General features: G+C 51.3%; 1 protein-coding gene across 2 annotated transcripts in view; it reads left to right on the top strand.

The window, feature by feature from the left end:
* LOC133358544 (cornifelin-like) overlaps positions 1 to 26,319 on the top strand; it is a 54,537-nt gene that overhangs the window by 9,509 nt on the left and 18,709 nt on the right. Inside the window, exons 1-2 of one of the 2 annotated variants that reach the window (XM_061576908.1) lie at positions 3,143 to 3,165; positions 15,004 to 15,146. In XM_061576908.1, coding sequence (XP_061432892.1) covers positions 15,026 to 15,146 — 121 coding nt within the window. In that variant the 5' untranslated portion in view covers positions 3,143 to 3,165; positions 15,004 to 15,025. Of the gene's footprint in view, positions 1 to 3,142; positions 3,166 to 15,003; positions 15,147 to 26,319 lie in introns of those variants that run through there. The other variant, XM_061576907.1, reaches the window with a different exon arrangement.

Below are 26,319 nucleotides of genomic sequence, written 5' to 3'. Positions count from 1 at the left end.
GAGGAGACGGAGAGCAGCAGCGGGGCTGCATAGAGAGCAGCCGTGGGGCTGCAGGTCGGAGGCAGAGAGGCTGAGTGAAGAGCCAGCAGCGGGGCTGCATTGTGAGCCAGCAGCAAGTCTGCAGGAGCGACGGCAGCAGTGGGGCTGCCGAGCAGGAGACGGAGGAGACTCTGAGCGAGACGCCGTGCTGGCAAAGTTGTACGAACCACAATAAAGGACAACGGAGACAGACCCAGTGCAAGAGTCCTTTATTACATATACAAGGACTGTTTTCTTGGAATTTCTCTGACTTGATACAGCAATCGTGCTGTGACGGTTCCACCTGAAGACGGAAGCTTATGTTGCCTCCGAAACGTCGTTATTTTTATTTTACTTTTATTAATTTTAATTTTTTACTTACGTGACTTTACCGAAAAAACCTAAGAATATGCCTGCTGTATATTTGGAGTTTGCATGTCGCGAACCCTGTGGTCGCGTGGTTTTTTCTCCGGGTCCTCTGGTTTTTGCCCGCCAAATTTATTAACAACGTGCATTTAGAGTATTTGGCTGCTATACATTTCCACGTGATAAGCCACTTTGCTGAGCTATCAATTGTGATAGCCAGGTCACTTCTGAAAAAGAGCCACATAGCTCAGTGTGGGCCTTATATGTTAACATTCTAACAAATATTTAGTTTAATAGTTTAGATTGGTTTAATAGGGTTTAAGCCTATGGGAACCTCATTTGCCAGTAAAAATATGATAATTGTTTTTTTACCCTTCTATCTGGCAACAAAACTGACACCTTTTTACAAGGAGTCATGTTTGCATAGACCGCAATACCTGCAGTCATAATACAAACAAAAGAACATAACTCTGATAATGTGCACTGTCCTTGAAGTTAATTGGTCCACACCCGAGACAGCTTTTCTTAGAGCCTAGTCTCACATGGGTTGGACCAGATGACGCCAAAAGGCGCACAACTCAAAGACAATGCACCATCAGAGTATGATAGCTCGGTGCAAGCATCTACACTATGGGAACCTCATTTGCCAGTAAAAATATGATAATTAGTTTTTTACCCTTCTATCTGGCAACAAAACTGACACCTTTTTACAAGGAATCATGTTTGCATAGACCGCAATACCTGCAGTCATAATACAAACAAAAGAACATAACTCTGAAAATGTGCACTGTCCTTGAAGTTGATTGGTCCACACGTGACGTTGTTTCTAAATGTGGAGAGAAAATCCAGAGGAACTGGAGAAAAATTCACGCGACCATGAGGAGAGAGACACGCAAACTCTAAATATACAGCAGGTGTCAGGGTCGGGATCGAACCCACGACGTCCTATATACCAGGAGAGGTTGTTAACATCTCATAGCAACCGTGACGCCAAACCACACGAACTCTCTTCTCTGTTGAAGCCCTCCCTCTGTTCGTGACCAGCAGAAGACATCGACACTGAGAATCAGAACATTTATTTATACTGGAGGAATCAAATGAGCCTATCAAGCGCTTTTTTAATAGATGTCTCGTACACTGATATCGTCATCATCATCTCGTTGCTGAGCTCATTGATGCTGCTTCTGCTGCTGCTGCCATCTAGTGCAACAGAGAAGCAGCAGCACACTCAACTTGTTGATGTCCAACTGAACACCGCAATGCGATGGTGTATCACTGGAACCCTGAAGTCGACCCCAACACCTTGACTGCCCGTGCTATCACCACGTCTTCCTTCCCCACCCATCCGCCGCAACGCTGCAACCCTCTGGGAAGTGCCCTGCGAATGGAGGATAACAGTCGCCTGCTTCCCATTCATCAGGACCTCAATAATGCCCTTCGTCGTCGCTTCAAGCCACGCAAGCCCCATTTTGGACCCGATGCGCTTAACCTTCAACGATGCAAGTTCAACCCCCCGATGAAGATTGGAGAGCTGAAGGGAGTTCAAAAAAACTCACGATCATACCATCAAGAACTGGAGGGGTTTGGGGAATACGGAACAAAGAAGATGAAGCCGAAACAGAGACGGGCCCGGGCAATGCTCCCACGGTTATGAACAACCACCGCATGCAAGACCACGGAATTGCGGATGAAAATGACACCGTTGTTCCTTCGTGCCAGATGTTGATCATCGGTTGTTCGCTTGTTGCGGTTGGAAGATCCGGCAGACCATTCAATCATAACTCGTTTATTGCTGTCTTGAATTCCGTTCTGTATACACATGCACTTCACACCTACACACACAAAGTGGAAGGACTCTGGTTGAGTTCGAAAATGCTTGTTTATTAACCAACAAAAGAGTTGTTTCTCTCTCCCTACTCCCCTACGATCAGGGTTACCGCGAATCCCTTGGATATGCACAGCTCGTGTTAAGTTGAGGACTTTTTCTTCGGGGGGGGGGGGGGGGGGGGTTATGGAGTGCTAATATTTACATGATCCGAGAATACTTACATAATCCCAGGTTACAGTGTTAGAATGATGTCACGAGGGGAAGAAGAGAGAAAGCGAGGTGAGAGCGAGAGGGAACGCCCAAGGAGAGAGAAATGACGTTACCGGGTGAGGTGGGGCGATCGGGGCGCTTCATGGAGGAAATCGGAGTAAGGTGGACACGTGGGGCGTGAACTCACGCACGAATAAAGAAAAGTGTGGCCTCTTGGACTTCGTCTGGTGCACTCTTTACACATACATACACCGCACCTCCGATTAGGGTGGTTGGCTACGTATGGTGCAAAAGAAGTTCAACATACATACACCACACCTCCAATTAGCATAGTTGGCTATGTACAGTGCGAAATAAGATAAATATACATAGATATACTGCACCTCCGATAAGCACGGTTGGCTATGTATTGTGCGATATAAGTTAAACATTCATACACCGCACCTTTGAAAAAGCACAGTTGGCTATGTACGGAAGAAAATAAGTTCAAAATACATACAAAAAGCAAGGGAATGCTAAATCACTGATAACGGAGTAGCTAGCGGTGGTCCTATCATGAGCCCCACAAAATACATTGATTAGGGGTAAGTTAATTATCACCACCTTGACACACACCCTTCTGTGTCCAGCCCTCGTGTCACGTGACCCATGGATTGGGGGCAGGTTGTGGGGTTTAAAAGTGAGGCGGCATCCCCCGTCCTTCCTGCACCCCACCTCCGATCCACTTCTCGTCGAGTGCCGAGGTGAGTGGCGGCGTTTGCAGCACATGCAGGGTGGCAACAGCAAAGCATTGTGGGGGGAGGGGACGACGGTGATGAAGGTGGTGATCGAGTTGGTGATGGTGGTGATCGATGATGGTTGGAGTGGTGATGATTGTTGTGATGGTGGCGGTATTGGTAATAGTAGTGGTGGTGATGGAGGTGGTAATGATGGCAGTGGTGATGATTGTGGTGCTGGTGGTGCAAGCAGTGGTGATAGTGGTGGTGACGATGGTGATGGAGGTAGTGATGATGGAGGTATTGATGATGGCTGTGGAGATGTTGGTGTTTGTAGTTGTAGAAGCGGTTGTTCAGGTGATTGTGGCTTCTAAATTAATTTTCAATTCAATAATCAGTAAAAAAAAATGTTTTTACTGCCTTTAATTTTTTTCTGTCTTATTTATATAATTTTATTCACGTAATTATCATGAATTTAACGTTTGGATGCAGTTTGCATGACATTTTCACAGATTAAAAAAAAATCCATTCCCAGACAGACATTCTATGACTGTAACGTGATCGTGACAATTTCTTGCGTTAAGCGACGACTTACGGTATCATCAATCTTCCTTTATCGACCATACTGCAGCAGACTCTTGGCTTTCGCGGGTTTATCGCTCTCGGTTTTGACCAATCGCAGGCAACCTCTGCACACCCATTTAGTTATGGCGGGGGTTCGTTTTGGCCTTTCGTGGGCATACACGAAAGGATCACTTGAGAAGCTTCTCGATTGATGGTGCTATGTGGCTGATGCCTGGCTGAGCGAGCGAGCGACGCGATGCAGTCAGCTCCACCTCAACCTTTGAATCTCGCAGACGATCAAAGACCCGCCGACAATGATCACCCTGTATAGCAGGCATGTCCAAAGTCCGGCCCGCGGGCCAATCACGGCCCGCGGTCAGATTTCATACGGCCCGCAGCTTCGGTCTTATAATGTGTTATTCATGGCTCGCTATCTCTTGTCAGAATAAATAAATCATAAAACTTCCTCCTTTCGCCACACGGTGGCAGCACCATTATAATGCCCTTTGGCTTTGCATACTTACCGCGAACCTTTCTCGAATTATTTCTGCCATGGCGACTGCAAAAAAGAGAAAAGTTGACAGTGAGGGCCGCCGCTTTCAGGAGCGGTGGGAATTACAATACTCCTTCACTGGAAATCGAGGCAATTGTGTTTGTCTAATTTGTAAAGAGACGGATGCCTTGTTTAAGGATTTCAACGTAAAGAGACACTACAAAACTAAACATGCTACAACATACGATAAGCTAACAGGGAGTGACCGCGCTGAAAAAGTGAAGCAACTCCGTGCTGCTCTGGCATCGCAACAGCGATTCTTCACGCGGGCCTGTGAGTCAAAGGAAAACATCACCAAAGCCAGCTACGAAGTGGCCATGTTAATAGCTAAACATTGCAAACCTTTTACTGAAGGTGCATTTATCAAATACTGTGTCATGAAATGGTGGAGAACATTTGCCCCGAGAAGAAGCAAGAATTTATGAATGTTTGCCTGGCACGCAACACTGGCACGGAGAGTTGAGGACAAATCGTCAGATATTCAGAGACAACTGGGGGACAGGGGAGTGGCTTTTGATTATTTATCATCAGCCTGCGATGAAAGCACCGATGCATCTGACACTGCACAACTATTTATTTTTTTAAGGCGGAGTTGATGACAACCTGAACGTGACAGAGGAGCTGCTTGACCTCAAAAGTCTTAATGGGCAAACCAGAGGAACAGATTTTTTAGTTTCTGTTTGTAAAGCTGTTTATGATATGAAACTACCATGGAGTAAAGTTTCTGGGATCATTACCGATGGTGCACTTGCCATGGCTGGTGAGCGAAGTGGATTGTCCACACTGATCTGCAATAAAATCAGCGTAGAAGCAGGCAACGCTTTTAAACTTCACTGTATCATTCGCCAGCAGGCTCTCTGCGCCAAACATCTCAAATTTGACGATGTTATGAAACCAGTGGCAAAGGCAATCAATTATATTCGCTATAAAGCTCTATACAACTGACAGTTTCAGCAGTTCTTGCGTGACATCCAGGCTGAATACGGTGACGTAATATATCACAACGATGTGAGGTGGCTAAGTCGGGGGTCCGCACTGCAGCGATTTTTCTCTCTCAAAGAGGAAATTGGACATTTTTTGGATGAGAAGGGACAACCAATGGAAGAACTGTCCGATCCTGTATTGTTGGCAAATCTGGCTTTTTTGGTTGACATAACGAAGCATCTGAATGCGCTGAATGTTAATCTTCAAGGAAAAGATGCAGTGGTGAGCCAGCTATACGCTGACATCAAGGCCTTTGGAACCAAACTGCAACTTTTCCAAAGACACTTGTCCCAAACAGAGTCCTGCACTGCGCACTTCCCAGCTTTGAAAGAGGTCATTGATAGTTTCCCACAGGACAACATCGGTGCGTAAATGAAGAGTTATGCAACAGCTATCACATCTCTTTCTGTGGAATTTAACAAACGCTTTCGGGACTTTGCAGTTATTGAAAAGGACATGTTGCTTTTCTCTTCTCCCTTCGCCGTGGACCCTGATGATGCTCCTCCACAGCTGCAGCTGGAGCTCATTGAGCTGCAGTGTGACGATGAGTGCTACGGAAAACACCAGCAGTGTTCTCTTGTTGACTTTTACCGTCAGCTGGACAAAATCAGGTTTCCATAAATGCGGTCATTCGCTAAGAAAATGCTGAGCTTATTCGGCTCCACATATTTGTGTGAGCAAACATTCTCAGTCATGAACTTAAATAAGAACCGATTGAGATCAAGGATGAGTGACTCCCACTTGCGTGGCATTTTAGGCATCTCAACCACTGCCCTCAAGCCAGACCTGGTCTCCTTACTGAAATCTATATCTCAGTATCAACCTTCTCATTAGTATCAGCAAGTTATCTGTTCCTTGATAAATCTGAAATTGAGTGTTTTGAACGGTAACATCTGTCATTATTAACAGTGAAAAGCCTGAAGCACACTAATGCACTTGGACTTATGGCACTTGTTTTATTAAACTCTTGAATAAGATTTGGTTATAACTGTTGATGTTATGTACCTAAGATGTGACACAAACTATTGCTTTCTGAAAGATCTTGTAAAAGGCAAGGGCAAAATTCACTAATTTAAAGGTTTAATGATAACAGACCACTTTGCATTACTTATAACTCCTGTTTAAATGTTCATGAGGTAAAGATATTTAACTCATGGATATTTAAGGTATTCTATACAGTTTGTTCAATGTTATCTGACTGAATGAAAGGCAGAATTGTGTTTTTAGAGTTGTTCACGTCTGCCTGAGTGACTTATATTTGGTTACATTGTCATTTGAAAAATAAAGGTAATTGTGACAATGAAATTTTTTATAACAGTGTGTGTTTTCACTTAACTTTTGTGGTAAAAAAATGTCGGAAGGAACTATTGGCCCCCGGGCATCTTCACTTTATCAAATTTGGCCCTCTTGGCAAAAAGTTTGGACACCCCTGCTGTATAGCCTATTAACAGACTGTTGGGGCAAGTGCTGTTAGCGAGCATCTTTTAAGGTCGTAAGGGGTGGGTGGTCAGCTGCCTTTTGTCTTTCTAGTGGCGACATTTATACATATGTAGAGGTGATACGCGCTGGAATTAGAGATCGTATGCCAGCGCGTAATGATTGGCTGTGTAGGTGGTGACGTGCGCTGACGGTGGAGGATCAGGGGTCAGCGCGGGGTCGTGGGTTACGGGGTACTGATTGGCTGTGGACCGGTGACGTGCTGAGAGGGAGTGATCGGGTGGCAGCGCGGTGTGATTGGTGGAGGAGTGTTAACACGCGCTGGGGAAAACGGATCGTAGAGAGAGTGCGTCGTGATTGGTTCATTAAGGAGCGATGCTCACGTTGAAGTACGCATCAGCTCCGCCTCTCGTGAGCAGGGGCTATAAAAGGGGATGCACACAGGCGTGAGGGCAGTGTGTAACCAGCGAAGAATGAAGACGGGGATGAAGACCTAGGGCCCTGCGGTACCTAGTCCCGCTGTCCTAACGGGACCGGGACTCTGTGTAGCCAGAGGCGAGTGTAGTGTGTGTAGCCATAGGCATAAGGTCTACACGAGCCGAATGCAGTGTGTGTAGCCAGGGACATAGGGTCTACACGAGTCGAGTGTATTGTGTAGCCAGAGGCGTAGGGTCTACACGAGTCGAGTGTATTGTGTAGCCAGGGACATAGGGTCTACACGAGTCGAGTGTATTGTGTAGCCAGAGGCGTAGGGTCTACACGAGTGAAGGGTATCGTGTGTAGCCAGAGGCCTAGAGTTTACACGAGAGTAGTGGAGTGTGAAGTCGGAAGAAAGGAGACTACACGTTGTATTTTGACACGTAAAGATTTAATAAAAAGTGTGTTCCCGTCAAGAAGTTCCTGCCGTCAATTCCCATACTTCAACTGGCGTCAGAAGTGAAACGGTCTTCCAAGCATGGATACAAGGAGGAACCGTCGGACCCACGGGATTGACCACGGGGACAACCTCGACGACGCGGGCCAGCTGGCATCGGGGGGTGAGGAAGAGGAGTTGCCCACGGGGCAGGATCCGCCGACGGCGCCGGACGAGAGACGGGGGACTGACGCCGTGCTTCGCGAAGCGCACTCCCGTCTGGCGGAGCTGCTGCTCGCCGCCGCGTCCATCCTGGCGGAGATCAGCTCGTCGGGAGGAGCGGGAACGGCGGCCGACGTTCTGCAGGGTCGCCCTGCAGATTCCCGCCAAAACGATTTGGCGATGGCCGCCATTTCATCTGCACCGACTTTTGGCGGGAACGGCCATCACCACGTGGCAGCGGTTCTCCATGCGCGCCCGCTGACGTCACCAACGCGCGCGGCGGACCGCCATCACACACCCGCCGAGGGGGCCGCCATCTTACACACCGACGGGGCGGCAGAGAGGAAGCACGAGGAGGAGGACGACTTCATCTTTCAGCAGCGCCTTCCCACGTTGTCAGCCTTCAAGGCGGAAGGCGGGGATTGGAGCCAATTTCAGCGCAGATTTTTGGCGCATCAGGAGATGTCCGCCTGGTCCGACGCTACGGCACTGCGGGCACTGCCTGCCATGCTGGATGACAACGCGCTCGCGGCCTTCACGTCCGCACGCAGGTCGGACCGCTCCACGCTCAAGGATGCGCTGGCTCTCATGGCCAAGGTCTATGGTCCTCCCTCGGTGTGCCGCCATCATTTTTATGCAAGACGGAAGGCGGACACGGAGACCGTGCTCGCCTACCGCACGGCGTTGCTTGCTCTCGCCGACGCCGCGTTCCCTCGTATGGACGAGGAGGGCCAAGATGCCATGGTTTTGGAGCAGCTGCTCAAGTTGGCGCAGGACCTGGGGGTCCCCATCAACACGGCCGATGAGACCGATATTTCATCCTTACGGGTCGCCACAAGCATACAAGCGCACGAGGTCCTTCAACGTAAACAGGGAGTCGTCTGCAACGCTGCCGTGGCCTCAACTCCGGGCCCAGTTGTCACCGTGCCCCAAGTCGTCAGCCCACGAGAGGAGGCGTTCATCGCAGGACGACCGGGGGACTGGAGATCGGGGGGTCGTTCGCCTCTGCGAGTGGCCCGCAAGCTGGAGCAACCGAGATCTCCGACGACTGTCATCACCTGCTATAACTGCGGCCTCCGGGGCCACGTGGCCTCCGGTTGCCGCGCCCCACGTCAGCGCGCCATGGGACCGCGGCTGGACGACGACCAAGGCCCCAAGTTGTCCCTGCAAACCCCGGCGAGTCGCGGCACCTCACATGCTCGGCCCGCATACTCGACACATATGGGTCGTCGCGTTGCGGCGGGGGAGAGCCGAGTAGAGTTCGGGGATTCGGTTCGGAGAGGGGGATTCGGCCGGGACCGGGGAGACATTAAATGGTCGGAGTTGGGGCACAGAATAGTGGCTGCCAGAGCGGGTTCATCCGTCGTTACGGGATCTATTGATGGGGTCGAGGTCAGGGTGTTAGTGGACACGGGGGCATCGGCGACTATTATATCGGATCTCATTTACAACATTCTCCCTGTACAATGTCGTCCGCTGCTTCCAGTGGATGTGCCATTTTACGCCGCTAATGGGGGATCGTTGGGCATTATCGGTCAGATTAGGGCATCTATTTGCATTGGGGATATCAAATTGTCGGGACCCGTTTTCGTTTCGTCCTCCCTGGCGGGTCCTTGTCTATTGGGCACAGATTTTTTGGCAAAAATGCCCATCAAAATTCTCATTGATCAGCGTTGCATTGAACTACCATCGGGTCGCCGTATTTCATTTTTGACGAACCCTACTGAAATTCGGACGGCGTGCGCTACGATACAAGCGTTAGCAACACAGACCGTGCACGTGCCCCCGGGTTCACAAATGTTAATTCCCCTCCGGTTGCGGAAACCATGGGTGAGGGAGACCTCGGATCAAGGCACGCTTTTGGGTCCTTCTAATAGGGCTGTTGGAGGTCTCGATTTGTCGGTGGCTCACACTTTGGTTGGGGCTGACAGGGATCCGGTTGTCAGGGGTTTAAACGCTGGGTCGCGGCCGGCCGTCATTCAGCAGGGCACCGTGCTAGCTCACGCGGCACGCGTCCCTGCGGAAGAGCGGCTGGTTGCGCAGGCTGATCCGAGCCCCACGCAAAACGTTAATCCGAAGGAGGACCTCGAATGGGTCGATTCGCTGTGCGCGCGACACACAAATGCCGATGCTCTGTCGCGATTGTTGCCTTGTCACAAATGTGCATGCTTATCGGGATCGGCGCGCTGTAAACCGCCGGTTACGGAAGGTAGGGAGGCGTTGGTTGCGGCCGCGAGCACACCAATTGGGGATGGTCCCGCTACCCCTGGGGGTCAGGACTCGCTGCTCTCACTGTCATTGATTGAGTGGGGCCGTCTCCAAATGGCGGACAGCTCCCTGCTGGCATTGCGCCGCAAGACGGGGGGTTCCGAAGGTAACCACGACCGAACTGGCTCCTACGAGCTTAAGCAAGGCCTATTGATGAGATGGGACAGTTTGTCCCGGCGGCATGCGATTGTGGTGCCTGCTGCTGTGAGGGGGAAGGTTGTCTTGGCCGCACACGAACACCTCTTGCATTTGGGAGTTAACAAAACGCTTGCCCTGCTTCAGCGTGACTATTATTGGCCGGGAATGGGGGGTGACGTGGTGAATATTCTGAAGGGTTGTGTTGAGTGCGCCAGACGGAAACCACCGCCTGTGGCAGCTAATCCACCGCTGCAATCCATCCAGGTCTCGCGCACTAACGAGCTCGTTGCACTCGATATTCTGGGGCCTTTTCCGGTCACGCCTAGGGGTAATAAGTACCTGTTGGTGGGGGTCGAATATTTTACCCGGTGGCCTATGGCGTGGCCACTCGCCAACCAGTCGGCGGCGGCTGTGACGGACGCCTTTGTCCAGGGCTACGTCCTGGACAAGGGGGCTCCCGAACGCTTGCTGACTGACCAAGGGAAACATTTTTCGAGTAAATTACTGGAAGAGGTGTGCGACCTGTTGGGTACCAAGAAGGTGCGTACCTCCCCGTACCACCCACAGACGGACGGGATGGTGGAGAGGCTTAACAGGACATTGACTTCTATGTTGTGCCAGCAGGTGTGTGAGGCACATGTTGATTGGGACCTGCAGGTCCCTGGGGTCCTCGCCGCGTATAGAATGGCCCCCCATGCAGCTACGGGATTTTCCCCGTTTTATCTGATGTACGGTCGGGAAGCCGACCCGCCCATGGAAACGCAGCTGGGTCTGTCCGCACCACGAGCAAATTCGAAATTGGCAGAGCATATTAAATTTAATATTCATAAGCTGACAGAGGCAAGGGAGGCCGCACGGCTTAATTCACGGGCTCGCCAAATTGCAAACGAGCGGTTGCGGGCACGGAAGGTGTCCGTGCACAATTGGGAACCAGGTGACAGGGCCTGGCTGCATTGCCCGCAGGCACCTTTGGCTACGTCGCCTAAATTGTTGAAGCCGTGGCGGGGACCCGTGGAGGTCGTGCGGGTTGCACGCCCCCAGTGCGTTCAGATAAAATGGGGAAAACGCCGTTGGTACGTCCACCCCTCCCGACTGAAACCGTTCTCGCCTCCGTATGGCCTCCCCTTGCGTCATGAGGGCCGAGCATGTGACGTGACCAGCGACCCTGAGGGGGAATTGTCTTTGCCTGCTCCTCACATGTCTCCGCCTGATCCGCTCCCAGGTGTCTCGGAACTGACAGCTGCCGACCACCGGCGGCCGGATCTTGAGCGGCCGGAGCCACCGGACGGTCGCCAACGTCCCGTCCCATACGACGGACCGGCCAGACGGACTCGCGCTAGGTCGCGCTACTTTGTGTGACCTGCCACGTGAGGAGTCGAGGCAGCCGGAGCGCCTCGGCACTGCGTTTAGTCACAGAGACACTTGGCGCGTTCGGTTTCCTGTGTTCGCTTTTATTGTGTTCGTTTTCCGGTGTTCGCTTTTATTGTGTTGTTCGTCGGGCTGTATATTGCTTCATATTTAAGTGTTGTGTTGTGTTGTTGTTGTTGCGTTACGGGGCACACTGACAGGTGGAGTTTCTTTGTTACTGCATTGACGTTAGGTTGTGTTGTTGGTTAACAGCCGGGCCGGCTGCAAGCTATGTGGGAGGGGGTGATGTAGAGGTGATACGCGCTGGAATTAGAGATCGTATGCCAGCGCGTAATGATTGGCTGTGTAGGTGGTGACGTGCGCTGACGGTGGAGGATCAGGGGTCAGCGCGGGGTCGTGGGTTACGGGGTACTGATTGGCTGTGGACCGGTGACGTGCTGAGAGGGAGTGATCGGGTGGCAGCGCGGTGTGATTGGTGGAGGAGTGTTAACACGCGCTGGGGAAAACGGATCGTAGAGAGAGTGCGTCGTGATTGGTTCATTAAGGAGCGATGCTCACGTTGAAGTACGCATCAGCTCCGCCTCTCGTGAGCAGGGGCTATAAAAGGGGATGCACACAGGCGTGAGGGCAGTGTGTAACCAGCGAAGAATGAAGACGGGGATGAAGACCTAGGGCCCTGCGGTACCTAGTCCCGCTGTCCTAACGGGACCGGGACTCTGTGTAGCCAGAGGCGAGTGTAGTGTGTGTAGCCATAGGCATAAGGTCTACACGAGCCGAATGCAGTGTGTGTAGCCAGGGACATAGGGTCTACACGAGTCGAGTGTATTGTGTAGCCAGAGGCGTAGGGTCTACACGAGTCGAGTGTATTGTGTAGCCAGGGACATAGGGTCTACACGAGTCGAGTGTATTGTGTAGCCAGAGGCGTAGGGTCTACACGAGTGAAGGGTATCGTGTGTAGCCAGAGGCCTAGAGTTTACACGAGAGTAGTGGAGTGTGAAGTCGGAAGAAAGGAGACTACACGTTGTATTTTGACACGTAAAGATTTAATAAAAAGTGTGTTCCCGTCAAGAAGTTCCTGCCGTCAATTCCCATACTTCACATAGAACCAGGTTCTTATTTGAGGCTGATTTAACCTAGGGGAGGACCCAGACCGGTTCAGATAATCGTCACTGGTGTTGGCCGTGAGCGGTAGTCGAGTTCGGTCGCCGGTTTCGTAACGCAGCGTAGCGCTAACCTTAGCACGACTGCTTCCCACTCATGGACAAAAAACACACCCCGCTTTGGATCATCATCAGTAAAGTATTGAATACTTAAACGACTATTTATTTTCTGGGAATATTTTTTTGTAACGGTTTTTTTTCATGTTTACTTAAATGATGTATTTTTTCGTTTATTTGGCACGCATCACGGTACTTATTTAAATTGTGATGTTGCCTATTGTTGGATGCCGTGTACCTAACGTCGTTATTTAGGGTAAGGCATTGAATATCGCGGGTTTGCCTATCGTGGCACTTTCCAAGGACGTAACCCCCCCCCCCCCCCCCCCGATATCCAAGGGTCTCCTCTACTGTGGAGAAACGATCCACGAGTCGAATTTCCTGGATGACTGCTAGCTGGGCACATCTCCACCCCAACAATAACTCGATTGTTAGTGGCTGCTGCGGGTCTTTGCCATCGAAACTAGCTGGGTAACTGGCTCCACGGGATTTTCTGTGTAACATATGAATGTTATTTTTTTACTACGTGACTTTACCGAAAGAACCTAAGAATATGAATCCTTGCAGTCACGAAAGCTTCAAATCTAGGAATATAAATGTTGAACTGATTTGCAGAAGAGATATGCTCGAACTAAAAAATTCCTCAATTTTTTTAATCTGCGCTCCTATAACCGCAATTTTTTCGCCAGAATATCCTTTAAATGCTCACAATCCATATTATCTTGGCATATCATTACGTAAAAGCATATTAGTGCTCTAACTCCAAGATTGAGAGTAGAGCATGAAAATAACATCTGTCTCTTATTTTAGTGCCAGAACAAGTACATATATAACCTGTTTTCGTTCTATGCATGTGTGTATATGCATGCAGGAATAGCAGCATAATGACTTTAAACCCCTCGCCAAACCTCCTACGCATTTCACAAGTAGTGCTAATCGCATATCTGCATTTCCCATAAATATGCTAAATTCCTCTTGACATGCAAATTATTTTGTCAAGATCCTCTTCGCCCCTCCATCCCAGCAGCATAAATAGTCGCTCCAAGCCTGGAGCGTGCCATTCAGACTCTGTCTACTTGACGGACCTGTTCTCCACCTGAGTACGGCTGCCTTCGTTGTGGCCGAAACGTCGTGAGAATTATTTTATTATGTTTTTTTTTAATTATTTTATTACTTCCCTTCTACGTGACTTTACCGAAAGAACCAAGAAGATGAATCCCTGCAGTCACGAAAGCTTTAAATCGAAAAGTAAAATATATTCTTACGTTTGCATCACATGAGATGCAAAGTGTGAAATCACAGCCACCGAATAAGCCCAAGGATACTCTTTGGTTCATTCGGTAAAGTCACGTAGGTATAAAATTAAATAAATCACGACGTTTCGGGCGCAACACAAGCGTCCGAAACGTCGGGATTTCTTTTATTTTATAACTACGTGACTTTCCCGAAAGAACCAAGAGTATGGATTCCTGCAGTCACGAAAGCTTCAAATCTATATTGATGCCCAAGGATATTCGAACCACTCCTCTGAGCCTTCCCTCTAGGTCAGGCATGGTGCAAATATAACTGATGGCTGTCCACCTTAATAGGTGCTCGCTAAGCAGTACTTGACCATGCGGACAGATAGTCAATGTACACGGTGGTTCCGATTGTCTTTCGACCCCCCTCCCCATTTAAACACATTCCTGCGGAGGGAGCTGGTAGGAACGTTGGGTTGCTCGGTCAATGGCCAGGGTCAACGGCGGCGTGGTGTATTCCGCAAATATTTCCGACTGTGAGGGCGGGCACAAGCCAGCGTGAGTAGGTTAAACTTTGAGTTTTATAAGGGCACCACGGGGTGACCAGCCCCTCCCCACCCAGCCCCACCCCTCCCACCCCCCACCCAGCCCCACCCTCCCCACCCAGCCCCTCCCCACCCGCCCCACCCTCCCCTCCCCACCCAGCCCCACCCTCCCCACCCAGCCCCTCCCTGTACGACAGATGGACGGACAGAATAATCCCCTGTGGGCTGGTGTAACCATGAGGTTCCTACCAGTATTATCTAAGAATATTTTTTTAAAGTAAGGTTTCATTTAAAACATATATGAATATGCAAAAAGGTAAAAGAAAAAAATGTAGGGTTAAATTCATTGAAGGAAGTCACAAGACATCCGGACCATCTTGTAAGTTGAATCACCGAGGGCCATGGATCTTTGTGTTGTGTGTGTGGTGTCTGTGTGTGGTGTCTGTGTGTGGTGTCTGTGTGTGGTGTCTCTATGTAGTGTCTGTGTGTAGGTTTTCGCTATGGAATTCCAGGTGCAGTACCCCGTGATCCAGCAGCAGTCCGAGCTGCAAAAGACCCACGCGGTGCAGAAGATGCAGTGGTCTACCGGCATATGCGACTGCTGTAGCGACATGAATGTTTGTAAGCACTGGCCGAGAGTGAGGTGGAAGGTGGGGGTGCACGGTGGGGGGGGGGGGGGCACGGGTGGTGGGGTGGTACAGGCAGGGAAGGTATGATGGGGGGGGGGCTCTCCCCCTAAGGGAAGCAAGCCGTGAGCTGTGCCCCCCACCCCTCTCAAAGGCCATCAATGTAGCAATGTCCCTTCTTCTACTGGCTCCTTATCCCCACCAAACTTGAACCATGGAAAAGAACTTCGGTAGTGGCGAGCTGACTGAAACCCACCGCTCCAGGCCCACAAGCAACACAATACAAATATCGCCCCCTCCGCCACCTGTAAGCCTCTAACAGGATGCTGTTGTTGTTGTGCGCAATTATTGTTTACGAGCAAAACCTATGAAGGCCGGCACAGCATACTAAACAATTAACTTCTTTTTTTGACTAGGAAAGGCCCACTGAGCTCGATAGCTCTTTTTCAGAAGCGATCTGGTCATCACAAATTAAAGCACAAAGAAGTGGCTTATAGCGTGGAAATATAGACCAGCCAAAAGCTCTAAACGCGTGATGTTGATTCTAAATGTGGAGGGGAAAATCTGAGAACCCGTAGAAAAATCCACATGACCACGGGGGGGAGAGACACAAACGCCAAATATACAGCAGCAGCAGGCATCGTCAGGGTCGGGATCGAACTGACGACCTCCTGTAGACCAGGCGAGGTAGTCAACATCTACCACGACCTCCTGTATACCAGGCGAGGTAGTCAACATCTATCACGACCTCCTGTAGACCAAGCGAGGTAGTCAACATCTACCACGACCTCCTGTAGACCAGGCGAGGTAGTCAACATCTACCACGACCTCCTGTAGACCAGGCGAGGTAGTCAACATCTCTGAGCCACCGTTGCGCCCTTAACATCTCGCCGCATAATAAGGGGGGGGGGGGGTGGCAACACCACGCCTGGTCACCCGATGTCTCTCTACCATGCCGATGTTTACACAGCGTACGTACCAGGTACGAAGGATTTTAAGGCCGTCGTCATTATAGGGACGGTCCAGAACCGCTTCAAATTTTCCCTGACACTGTTTATTGGCCGTGAGCGGGATATCAAACCTCGGGTTCGTAGCGCAGCGCTTACGCCACCGCTGCCCATACACACACACATAGACGACGCTGCCCTCGTATCGCCTCTAAAGACTGTTGGGGCAAGTGTTGTTAGCGAGTAGAAACCATGAAAGCCGGCACGGTACACGAGGGGATGGTAAGCACCATGCATGTAAGGTTTGATAGGGGGGGGGGCGATGTTTACACACAGGCACCAGGTAGTCATATGAGGAGGGTGAATCGACCTAACAAACATGCCCTGAAACGCACACAAAAACACACAAAGCGCTTCGAGTCACATTCTAATCCCATGTTTTCAGGCAACAGCAGCAATAAAGTACCCCCTCGTGTTCCGTGCCAGTCGTCACTGCTCGTGTCACTGGGCCAATTGATATCAATACATTACCTACCTCTCACGCAAGTAAGTCGTCTCGCACACAGTCGCACCCTTTTTTTCCCCGACCTTCACTCACGGGGCAAATAAATATTAGGGCATTCATCGATTGATAAGCCGGTTTTCCCCCACCAAAATAATTTAGAGGAAAATACAATTAATAATACAATTAATAATACAATTGAAAATACAATTAAGAACACATTCCTGCGGAGGGAGCTGGTAGGAACTTTGGGTTGCTCGGTCAATTGCCAGGGTCAACGGCGGCGGGGTGTATTCCGCAACTATGCCCGACTGTGAGGGCGGGCACAAGCCGGCGTAAGGTTAAACGTTGAGTTTTATAAGGGCACCACGGGGTGACCAGCCCCTCCCCACCCAGCCCCATCACTCCCACCTTCCACTCAGCCCCACCCTCCCCACCCAGGCCCTCCCCACCCTCCCCACCCATCGCCTCCCCACCCAGCCCCTCCTCACCCTCCCCTCCCCACCCAGCCCCTCGCTCCCCACCCAGCCCCTATCTGCACGACGGGCACAATAATCCCCTGTGGGCTGGTGTAACCAGGAGGTTCCTACCAGTAATAGCCTACCGTACATTTGTAATGCGCAGCAGAAGATTCACTCAACAACTCAGCCACGCAGTGGTGAGCCGTGGCTACCAACAATGTCCCAAACTCTGCGGTCCCCTATCTATGTTAAGATGTTTTCCAGACAATTTAAGTGTTTACACGTGGGAAGATATTGGAGTACCCTGAGAAGATCCACACAGACAGGGCAGGTTGTGGAGTGCACGTGTTTAGTCTGTTGTCCTTCCCCTGCACCTCGGATTGGCACAGTTGGATATGTACGGTGCGAAAGAAATTCAACATAGAGGAGTCTCTCGATGATTCGCACGAATGACTGGGAGGACGGCCGCGGATAATTCAAAATCGCAGATAATCCAAAAATATACATTTTCTGCGGATCTCTATGACGAGAAAGTTGAGTTCGGTTTAAGCACGTGACTTGTAATACATATTTCCATGAATAACGATGTATAATTGTTTTTAGACTATTAATTTAGGCTTAAGGGAAAATGCATGAGTCATGAATTTATGTTAAAGTCTCAGGTGCGCAATCCGCAAATCGGCTAAAGTGCACGTGGATCATCGAGAGCCTGCTGTATAGTAGACATTATTATAGACATACTGCGCTCCTCTGGTGAGCTACGGGAAGGGAGTTGTGCAACATCTGGGTTTGATCCACCAACCCCGCTGCCTCCGCAGTGCTGAAGCCAAACTTCTGTAGTAAGTAGAGGAGGAGACGATGTCGAAGTTGAGGCACACTCTGTTTATTAACTTCGGGACAGGTACAATAGTTGAAGGGGTATCGGCCCCTTCACCCGTACTATGGGAAACCCACCCTAGTACTAAGCCCTCTGCCCTGTCCCCCCAGTCCTCCTCTACTGGGCTACGGGAGGCTGACTGATCTGGCCCTGGCAAGCACAGATCTCGGCACCAGCTAACCAGCCTCGCCCTGATTCCGATTCCAAAGAACACAGGATGAGATGTTATTATCCTTTGTGCAAGCACTTCCAAGAGTTCATGAACAGTGAGCCTGGTGAAATTTGGGGAGCGCATCGTCAGTAGTGAACCTTTGGGTCCTAGGGTGTTTCGGCCTTTCATACTATACACCCTCCCCAAAGGCGGCCAGCGACAGGGTGATCAATCCTACGCTTGCGTCCCATTCCCAATTAGTCATAGGAGTTGCCTTGTTGTTGGTAGCCAACATCCCATGGGACTATGCATGGCAGGGGCGTCCTCCTCCCTGAGTCAAGCATTGTTGACTGCATACCTCCTGGCCCTCTCACTTTGGGGCCCAGCTGGGGTCTTTCCTCTTCATCCAGAGCCACTGACTGCTGCCTTCTGCCGCCTCCGATACAGCTTTGATTGCCGAACGCTGGCTCTGGCCCTTAATTCCCAGGTCTCTAAGCAGTCTGGTTGTAGATGTTGCCACAAAACCTCTGCAGCCCACCTCCACTGGTCGGACTTCTGTGTTCCAGCCATGATGCCGTGCTTCGGCAGCTAGATCGGCATAGCGCAGATGTTTTCGCTCATAAGCCTCATCTACTGAGTCCTCCCAGGGTACTGTGAGCTCAATGATGAAGACCTTCTTGAGCGAACGGGACCAGAGCACCATGTCAGGTCTTAGGGTGGTGGTTGCGATCTCCGGAGGAAACACAAGTTGCCGGCCAATGTCAGCTAGCATTTTCCAGTCGCGGGCCAAGCGCAGCTGGTCTCGCTCTATTGGTGTAGAGCCGCTCTTCGGTGGTTTAGCCCCTTCGCGGACAAAGGTCGTCCGTAAGGGGTGTGATGCTGCTGGGGGTGGTAGGGAGTTGGTGGCAGCTCGCTTGTCCTCCAGGGCGGACGCAAGGTTTTTTAGGACTTGGTTGTGACGCCAAGTGTAGCGTCCTTGGGTGAGGCTTGTTTTACACCCTGTAAGAATGTGCCTGAGGTTGGCTGGCATGGAACAGAGGGCACAGTCCGGATCTTCACCATACCATTGGTGAAGATTAACTGGTGTTGGAAGGATGTCATATGTTGCTCTGATGGAAAAGCTCAACCGCCTCGCTTCCATGGCCCACAGATCCTTCCAGCTGATCTTCCTCTTCTCCACACTGTCCCATCGAGTCCACTGTCCTTGTTTGGCAAGAGAGACTGCCTTGGCCCACCTTGCAGCCTCCTCCTGATGGCGTACTTCCTGCACTACCATCTTCCGCCGCTCTGGTGCAGTGGCCTTACTCCAAGCAGCATGGCTAGTTAGCCCAAGGCCTCCTCTCCCTTGCTGAACATGACCCACAATGTCAGCATGTCTGAGGGCTGCTGTTGCCTCCTGGACTGCTTTTCCTGGCCTCCATTTGCGCCCAGTTGCCAAGGTCGGCGCGTTGTTGCTCACCACTGGGTCTCGAGATTCATTCAGTGTCATCTGGAGCCTGGTTTTTGCACACTTGAATTCCTCGGTTAGACTGGTGAGGGGCAGCTTGAGGACACCATCTCCATAGAGGCCTATGGTGGTAAGGCATCGTGGAACTCCGAGCCACTTCTTTAAGTAGCTCGTGGCTCCTCTTTCCATCTTCTCCACTGTTGAGATTGGAACCTCATACACTGCTAGGGGCCACAACACCCGGGGTAGGAGACCAAACTGCAGACACCAGGCCTTTAACTTTCCAGGTAGCTGGGTGTTGTCGATGGACTGTAGGCTACTACTGATGTCTTTGCGCAGCTGTTGCACCTGGTCTTTGTCCTTCAGGCTTGCATCATACCACCTTCCAAGGCTTTTTACCGGCTGCTCAGACACTGTTGGGATTTGGTCATCTCCGATGAAGAATTTCAGGTCACAGAGTACTCCCTTCACAATCGAGATGCTGCGTGACTTGGATGGTTTAATCTTCATACGGGCCCAGCTGATGTTCTCCTCGAGTTTTCTGAGCAGTCTCCTGGTGCATGGGACAGTGGTGGTCAATGTTGTAATGTCGTCCATGTAGGCTCTGAGTGGAGGGAGGCGAAAACCAGAGTCGACTCGCTGTCCACCAGCAACCCATTTTGAGGATCTGATGATAACCTCCATTGCCATTATGAATGCCAATGGAGAAATGGTACATCCCGCCATTATACCTACATTCAGGCATTGCCATGAGGTGGTGAACTCTGAGGTGGTGAAGCAGAACTGCAGATCCTGAAAGTACGACTTCACCAGGGTTGTGATGGTGTCCGGTATGTGGAAAAATCTGAAGGCAGACCACAGGAGTTCATGGGGCACAGAGCCAAATGCATTGGCGAGGTCGAGGAAGACTACATGGAGGTCCCTTTTCTCCACCTTGGCCATTTGGATCTGGTGCCAGATCATGCTGGAATGTTCCAAGCAGCCAGAGAACCCTGATATTCCTGCCTTCTGTACAGATGTATCGACGTACGCATTCCTTTGCAGGTACTCGGCCATCCTCTGGGCAATGATCCTAAAGAAGATTTTACCCTCGACATTCAGTAAGGAGATTGGGCGGAATTGGCTGATGTTCACTGCATCCTTCTCCTTAGGGATCAGGACCCCGCATGCCCTACGCCACACTTTGGGTATTATCTTCTTTTGCCAAGCTGTTCTCATAAGCCTCCAGAGGAACCTCAGGACGTCTGGTGCGTTCTTATACACTTTGTACGGGACTCCATTTGGCCCCGGGGCTGATGCTGTTCTTGCCCTTCGAACTGTGTTTTCCACCTCTTTCCATGTCGGAGGGCTGGTCTCAATATGATGTTCCGGGGGTTCAATGGGTGGGATATCTGATGGGATGGCCAGATGTTCATGTCGCTTTGAGTCAAAGTTTGTTGTTCTCAGGTGCTCTTCTAGGTCTTTCTTTGTTGTTTTTAGAACTCCACTTTTTTCCTTCGTGAAGAGACTTTTAAGGAACTTGAAGGGATCTTTATAGAATCGAGTTCTAGTTTGTTCTTTCTTCCTTCTGCGCTTCCGTAGGTTCTCTGCTCTACGGAGGGATGCCAACCGGGTTTTGATGTCAGCCTGAAGTGCCTCTATGCCCTCCTTTTCCACTTCCGAGGCTTTCTTCCACTGTTTCTTAAGCTGTCTCCTTTCTTGAACGAGGCACTTGATTTCTTGTTGCCTCCTGGAAACTGGTGGGGTTGGAACCTTTCTCCCGCCTTTTGCCTCTTGCACTCCAAAGCTTTCTGCCCCGTACTCATAGATGATGTCCCCCATCCTCTCCAACTTCTTCTCCACAGTGCCTCGAAGTTTCTCGAGGGTCAAGGTAAGGTCAGTATTCACTGTTTCCCACAACTTCTTGTCACTGGCGCCAGGCCACTTCACATACGGTCTGTGCCCTGGTAGTCTCCTCTCGATTGCAGGTCTCGGAGGCTGGGTGAGTTCCACTCCTGTTGTTGGTTCCACCTCAGTTGTTACTTCGGTGCTTGAGTTTACGTCCTCCATGACAGTGGTACTGATGCACTGCAAACTATGGTTTGCGTCCAGTTGCTGTGCTTCATTCGACTGATTTGATCGCTTTCGCAGAAAGTAATCAATGCGAGGCCTCTGTCTCTCTTTACCCAAACACCCCTTCTTCCCCTGGTGGATCCTCAACCCATGGTGTGATGTAACTTTCCTCCAACCACAGACACATACCTGCATCTGTTTGTGGCCTACTTTTGCAGCGGAACTTGTGACAGTTGCTGTGGTGTTCTCTTGTGCTGTGCTCTCATTACTCGTAGTCGTTTCCGGTCCAGTCGTTACCATGTTGTCAGTCGATGAGTCATCTTCCGCCCCCGCTCTCGCAGACTCTAGGGGTATTCTCGTATGTTGACTTTCTGTAGCTAGAGCGGGTGTTTCCAACATACTGCGAAGCATGGGAAACTACAGAAATGGGAAGCTAACCCATGACTGTCCCAGTGGGGTCTATTCCCTCCTGTCAGCCGTCTCTCCGTGCCGCCACAAGGACTTTCCCCTGTTGTCAGCTGATCTTTCTCAGCAGTCACTGGACAAGTCCAGATATTCAGATTCCAAAGAACACAGGATGAGATGTTATTATCCTTTGTGCAAGCACTTCCAAGAGTTCATGAACAGTGAGCCTGGTGAAATTTGGGGAGCGCATCGTCAGTAGTGAACCTTTGGGTCCTAGGGTGTTTCGGCCTTTCATACTATACACCCTCCCCAAAGGCGGCCAGCGACAGGGTGATCAATCCTACGCTTGCGTCCCATTCCCAATTAGTCATAGGAGTTGCCTTGTTGTTGGTAGCCAACATCCCATGGGACTATGCATGGCAGGGGCGTCCTCCTCCCTGAGTCAAGCATTGTTGACTGCATACCTCCTGGCCCTCTCACTTTGGGGCCCAGCTGGGGTCTTTCCTCTTCATCCAGAGCCACTGACTGCTGCCTTCTGCCGCCTCCGATACAGCTTTGATTGCCGAACGCTGGCTCTGGCCCTTAATTCCCAGGTCTCTAAGCAGTCTGGTTGTAGATGTTGCCACAAAACCTCTGCAGCCCACCTCCACTGGTCGGACTTCTGTGTTCCAGCCATGATGCCGTGCTTCGGCAGCTAGATCGGCATAGCGCAGATGTTTTCGCTCATAAGCCTCATCTACTGAGTCCTCCCAGGGTACTGTGAGCTCAATGATGAAGACCTTCTTGAGCGAACGGGACCAGAGCACCATGTCAGGTCTTAGGGTGGTGGTTGCGATCTCCGGAGGAAACACAAGTTGCCGGCCAATGTCAGCTAGCATTTTCCAGTCGCGGGCCAAGCGCAGCTGGTCTCGCTCTATTGGTGTAGAGCCGCTCTTCGGTGGTTTAGCCCCTTCGCGGACAAAGGTCGTCCGTAAGGGGTGTGATGCTGCTGGGGGTGGTAGGGAGTTGGTGGCAGCTCGCTTGTCCTCCAGGGCGGACGCAAGGTTTTTTAGGACTTGGTTGTGACGCCAAGTGTAGCGTCCTTGGGTGAGGCTTGTTTTACACCCTGTAAGAATGTGCCTGAGGTTGGCTGGCATGGAACAGAGGGCACAGTCCGGATCTTCACCATACCATTGGTGAAGATTAACTGGTGTTGGAAGGATGTCATATGTTGCTCTGATGGAAAAGCTCAACCGCCTCGCTTCCATGGCCCACAGATCCTTCCAGCTGATCTTCCTCTTCTCCACACTGTCCCATCGAGTCCACTGTCCTTGTTTGGCAAGAGAGACTGCCTTGGCCCACCTTGCAGCCTCCTCCTGATGGCGTACTTCCTGCACTACCATCTTCCGCCGCTCTGGTGCAGTGGCCTTACTCCAAGCAGCATGGCTAGTTAGCCCAAGGCCTCCTCTCCCTTGCTGAACATGACCCACAATGTCAGCATGTCTGAGGGCTGCTGTTGCCTCCTGGACTGCTTTTCCTGGCCTCCATTTGCGCCCAGTTGCTAAGGTCGGCGCGTTGTTGCTCACCACTGGGTCTCGAGATTCATTCAGTGTCATCTGGAGCCTGGTTTTTGCACACTTGAATTCCTCGGTTAGACTGGTGAGGGGCAGCTTGAGGACACCATCTCCATAGAGGCCTATGGTGGTAAGGCATCGTGGAACTCCGAGCCACTTCTTTAAGTAGCTCGTGGCTCCTCTTTCCATCTTCTCCACTGTTGAGATTGGAACCTCATACACTGCTAGGGGCCACAACACCCGGGGTAGGAGACCAAACTGCAGACACCAGGCCTTTAACTTTCCAGGTAGCTGGGTGTTGTCGATGGACTGTAGGCTACTACTGATGTCTTTGCGCAGCTGTTGCACCTGGTCTTTGTCCTTCAGGCTTGCATCATACCACCTTCCAAGGCTTTTTACCGGCTGCTCAGACACTGTTGGGATTTGGTCATCTCCGATGAAGAATTTCAGGTCACAGAGTACTCCCTTCACAATCGAGATGCTGCGTGACTTGGATGGTTTAATCTTCATACGGGCCCAGCTGATGTTCTCCTCGAGTTTTCTGAGCAGTCTCCTGGTGCATGGGACAGTGGTGGTCAATGTTGTAATGTCGTCCATGTAGGCTCTGAGTGGAGGGAGGCGAAAACCAGAGTCGACTCGCTGTCCACCAGCAACCCATTTTGAGGATCTGATGATAACCTCCATTGCCATTATGAATGCCAATGGAGAAATGGTACATCCCGCCATTATACCTACATTCAGGCATTGCCATGAGGTGGTGAACTCTGAGGTGGTGAAGCAGAACTGCAGATCCTGAAAGTACGACTTCACCAGGGTTGTGATGGTGTCCGGTATGTGGAAAAATCTGAAGGCAGACCACAGGAGTTCATGGGGCACAGAGCCAAATGCATTGGCGAGGTCGAGGAAGACTACATGGAGGTCCCTTTTCTCCACCTTGGCCATTTGGATCTGGTGCCAGATCATGCTGGAATGTTCCAAGCAGCCAGAGAACCCTGATATTCCTGCCTTCTGTACAGATGTATCGACGTACGCATTCCTTTGCAGGTACTCGGCCATCCTCTGGGCAATGATCCTAAAGAAGATTTTACCCTCGACATTCAGTAAGGAGATTGCGCGTTTTGGCGCGAGTCCGTGCAGCGGGCCCGTCACAAGGGGCCGGCTTGGTAGAGTCGGTGGCAGGTGTCGCATCAGCAGGTGCCTGGTCGTCCGGTTTCCCGGACGTGCCAGCGCCGACCCCCACGGGGGAGGCTGGCAGCCAAGAGGGCTTCAGTCCTGGGGCTCCTGAAGACGGGACAGTCATTAGCGGATCAGAGGCTGGCGTCGATCCCGCCCCCCCGGAGTCAGAGGACTCCCCACATGTTCGGCCATTTACGTGGGAGGAAGCGTGCGGAGCAAAAAATGGCTTTAACCGTGAAGGGTGCACAAACCACCGACGCTTCCCCCACTTAATGCGCACACATTGAGGCCGCACAACCTGCACAATTTCAACGGGGCCCCTCCATGGTCGCAACAACTTAGCCGAGGTGGCCAATGGCACCTGGGGGCAGTGCAACCATGCTCGGTCGCCCGGGTGCCATTCGTGCGTGTGAGTCCGGCGCGACCGCAATCTCTCGTTTTGTTTCTGGCGAGAGTCAGAGTTTTGCATGGCCGCCTGCCGTGCCTCCGCCAAGCGAAGGATGTTAAATTTAACATGGTCGGCGATTTTCGACTTGAGGCGCGGCAATCGTCAGCTGAGTCGCGACAGGCGGGTCAACCTCCCGACCATACATCAAAAAAAATGGCGAGAAACCGGTCGCCGCGTGAGGAGCCATCCTGTATGCCGCCAGGACTCCCCCGATCCGTAGATCCCAATCGTTTTGGGACTCAGATACCTGGTGGGATAGCATGGACGTAAGAGTCCTATGCAAGTGTTCCACCATCCCATCCGTTTGTGGATGGTAAGGCGAGGTACGAATTTTCTTTGTACCCAGAAGGCCACATACCTCGTGTAAAAGGGTACTAGTGAAATTCTTTCCCTGATCGGTCAACAACCGTTCCGGAGCGCCCTTGTCGAGGACGTAGCCCTGAACAAAAGCCTCCGCAACGGCCGCTGCGGACTGGTTGGCGAGGGGCCAAGCCATAGGCCATCGCGTGAAATATTCCACGCCAACCAGCAGGTACTTATTACCCCTCGGCGTGGAAGGAAACGGTCCCAAAATATCAAGGGCGACCAGCTCGTTAACCCGGGTGACCGAAATGGACTGGAGCGGTAGACTGGCTCCCTTCGCCGGCGGCTTCCGTTGTGCACACTGGGAACAGGACCGCAGCAGATCGTCCACGTCTCTTGCCATGCCCGGCCAAAAGTAATTAAGCTGGAGCATGGCAAGTGTTTTGAGGGTACCCAGGTGCAGGAGCCGTTCATGAGCAGCCCATACAGCCCTACCCCTCAACGTGGAAGGCACCACCAGCCTGTGACGGCGGATCGTCCCGTCCCAATGCATGAGTAAGCCCTGGCACCACCCCCATGAGTCAACGCCCGACTTCCCTTGACCTGATCCTTCCGCGCGACGTCGTAGCGCCAGGAGGGTCGCATCCTCCATTTGGAGGCGACCCCACTCAGCACTCGACAAGCCAAGTAGGGAATCACTCCCACCCCCCGAAATAGGACCAGCGTCCGAAGGAGTATCAACTGCGGCCGCAAGAACCCGATCCTGGCCGTCACTTGCCGATTTGCAACGGCCCGAACCCAAGAAACAAGTGCAATCCGGGGCGATCGGCAGGCGTGATAGGGCAT

The sequence above is a fragment of the Lethenteron reissneri genome, chromosome 62 (genome assembly GCF_015708825.2).
Source record: "Lethenteron reissneri isolate LAM-NWPU_2019-01 chromosome 62, ASM1570882v1, whole genome shotgun sequence".
Classification (NCBI taxonomy): domain Eukaryota; kingdom Metazoa; phylum Chordata; class Hyperoartia; order Petromyzontiformes; family Petromyzontidae; genus Lethenteron; species Lethenteron reissneri.
Note: the sequence above shows the minus strand (reverse complement) of the source record. Positions and strands in the feature narration are given on the sequence as shown.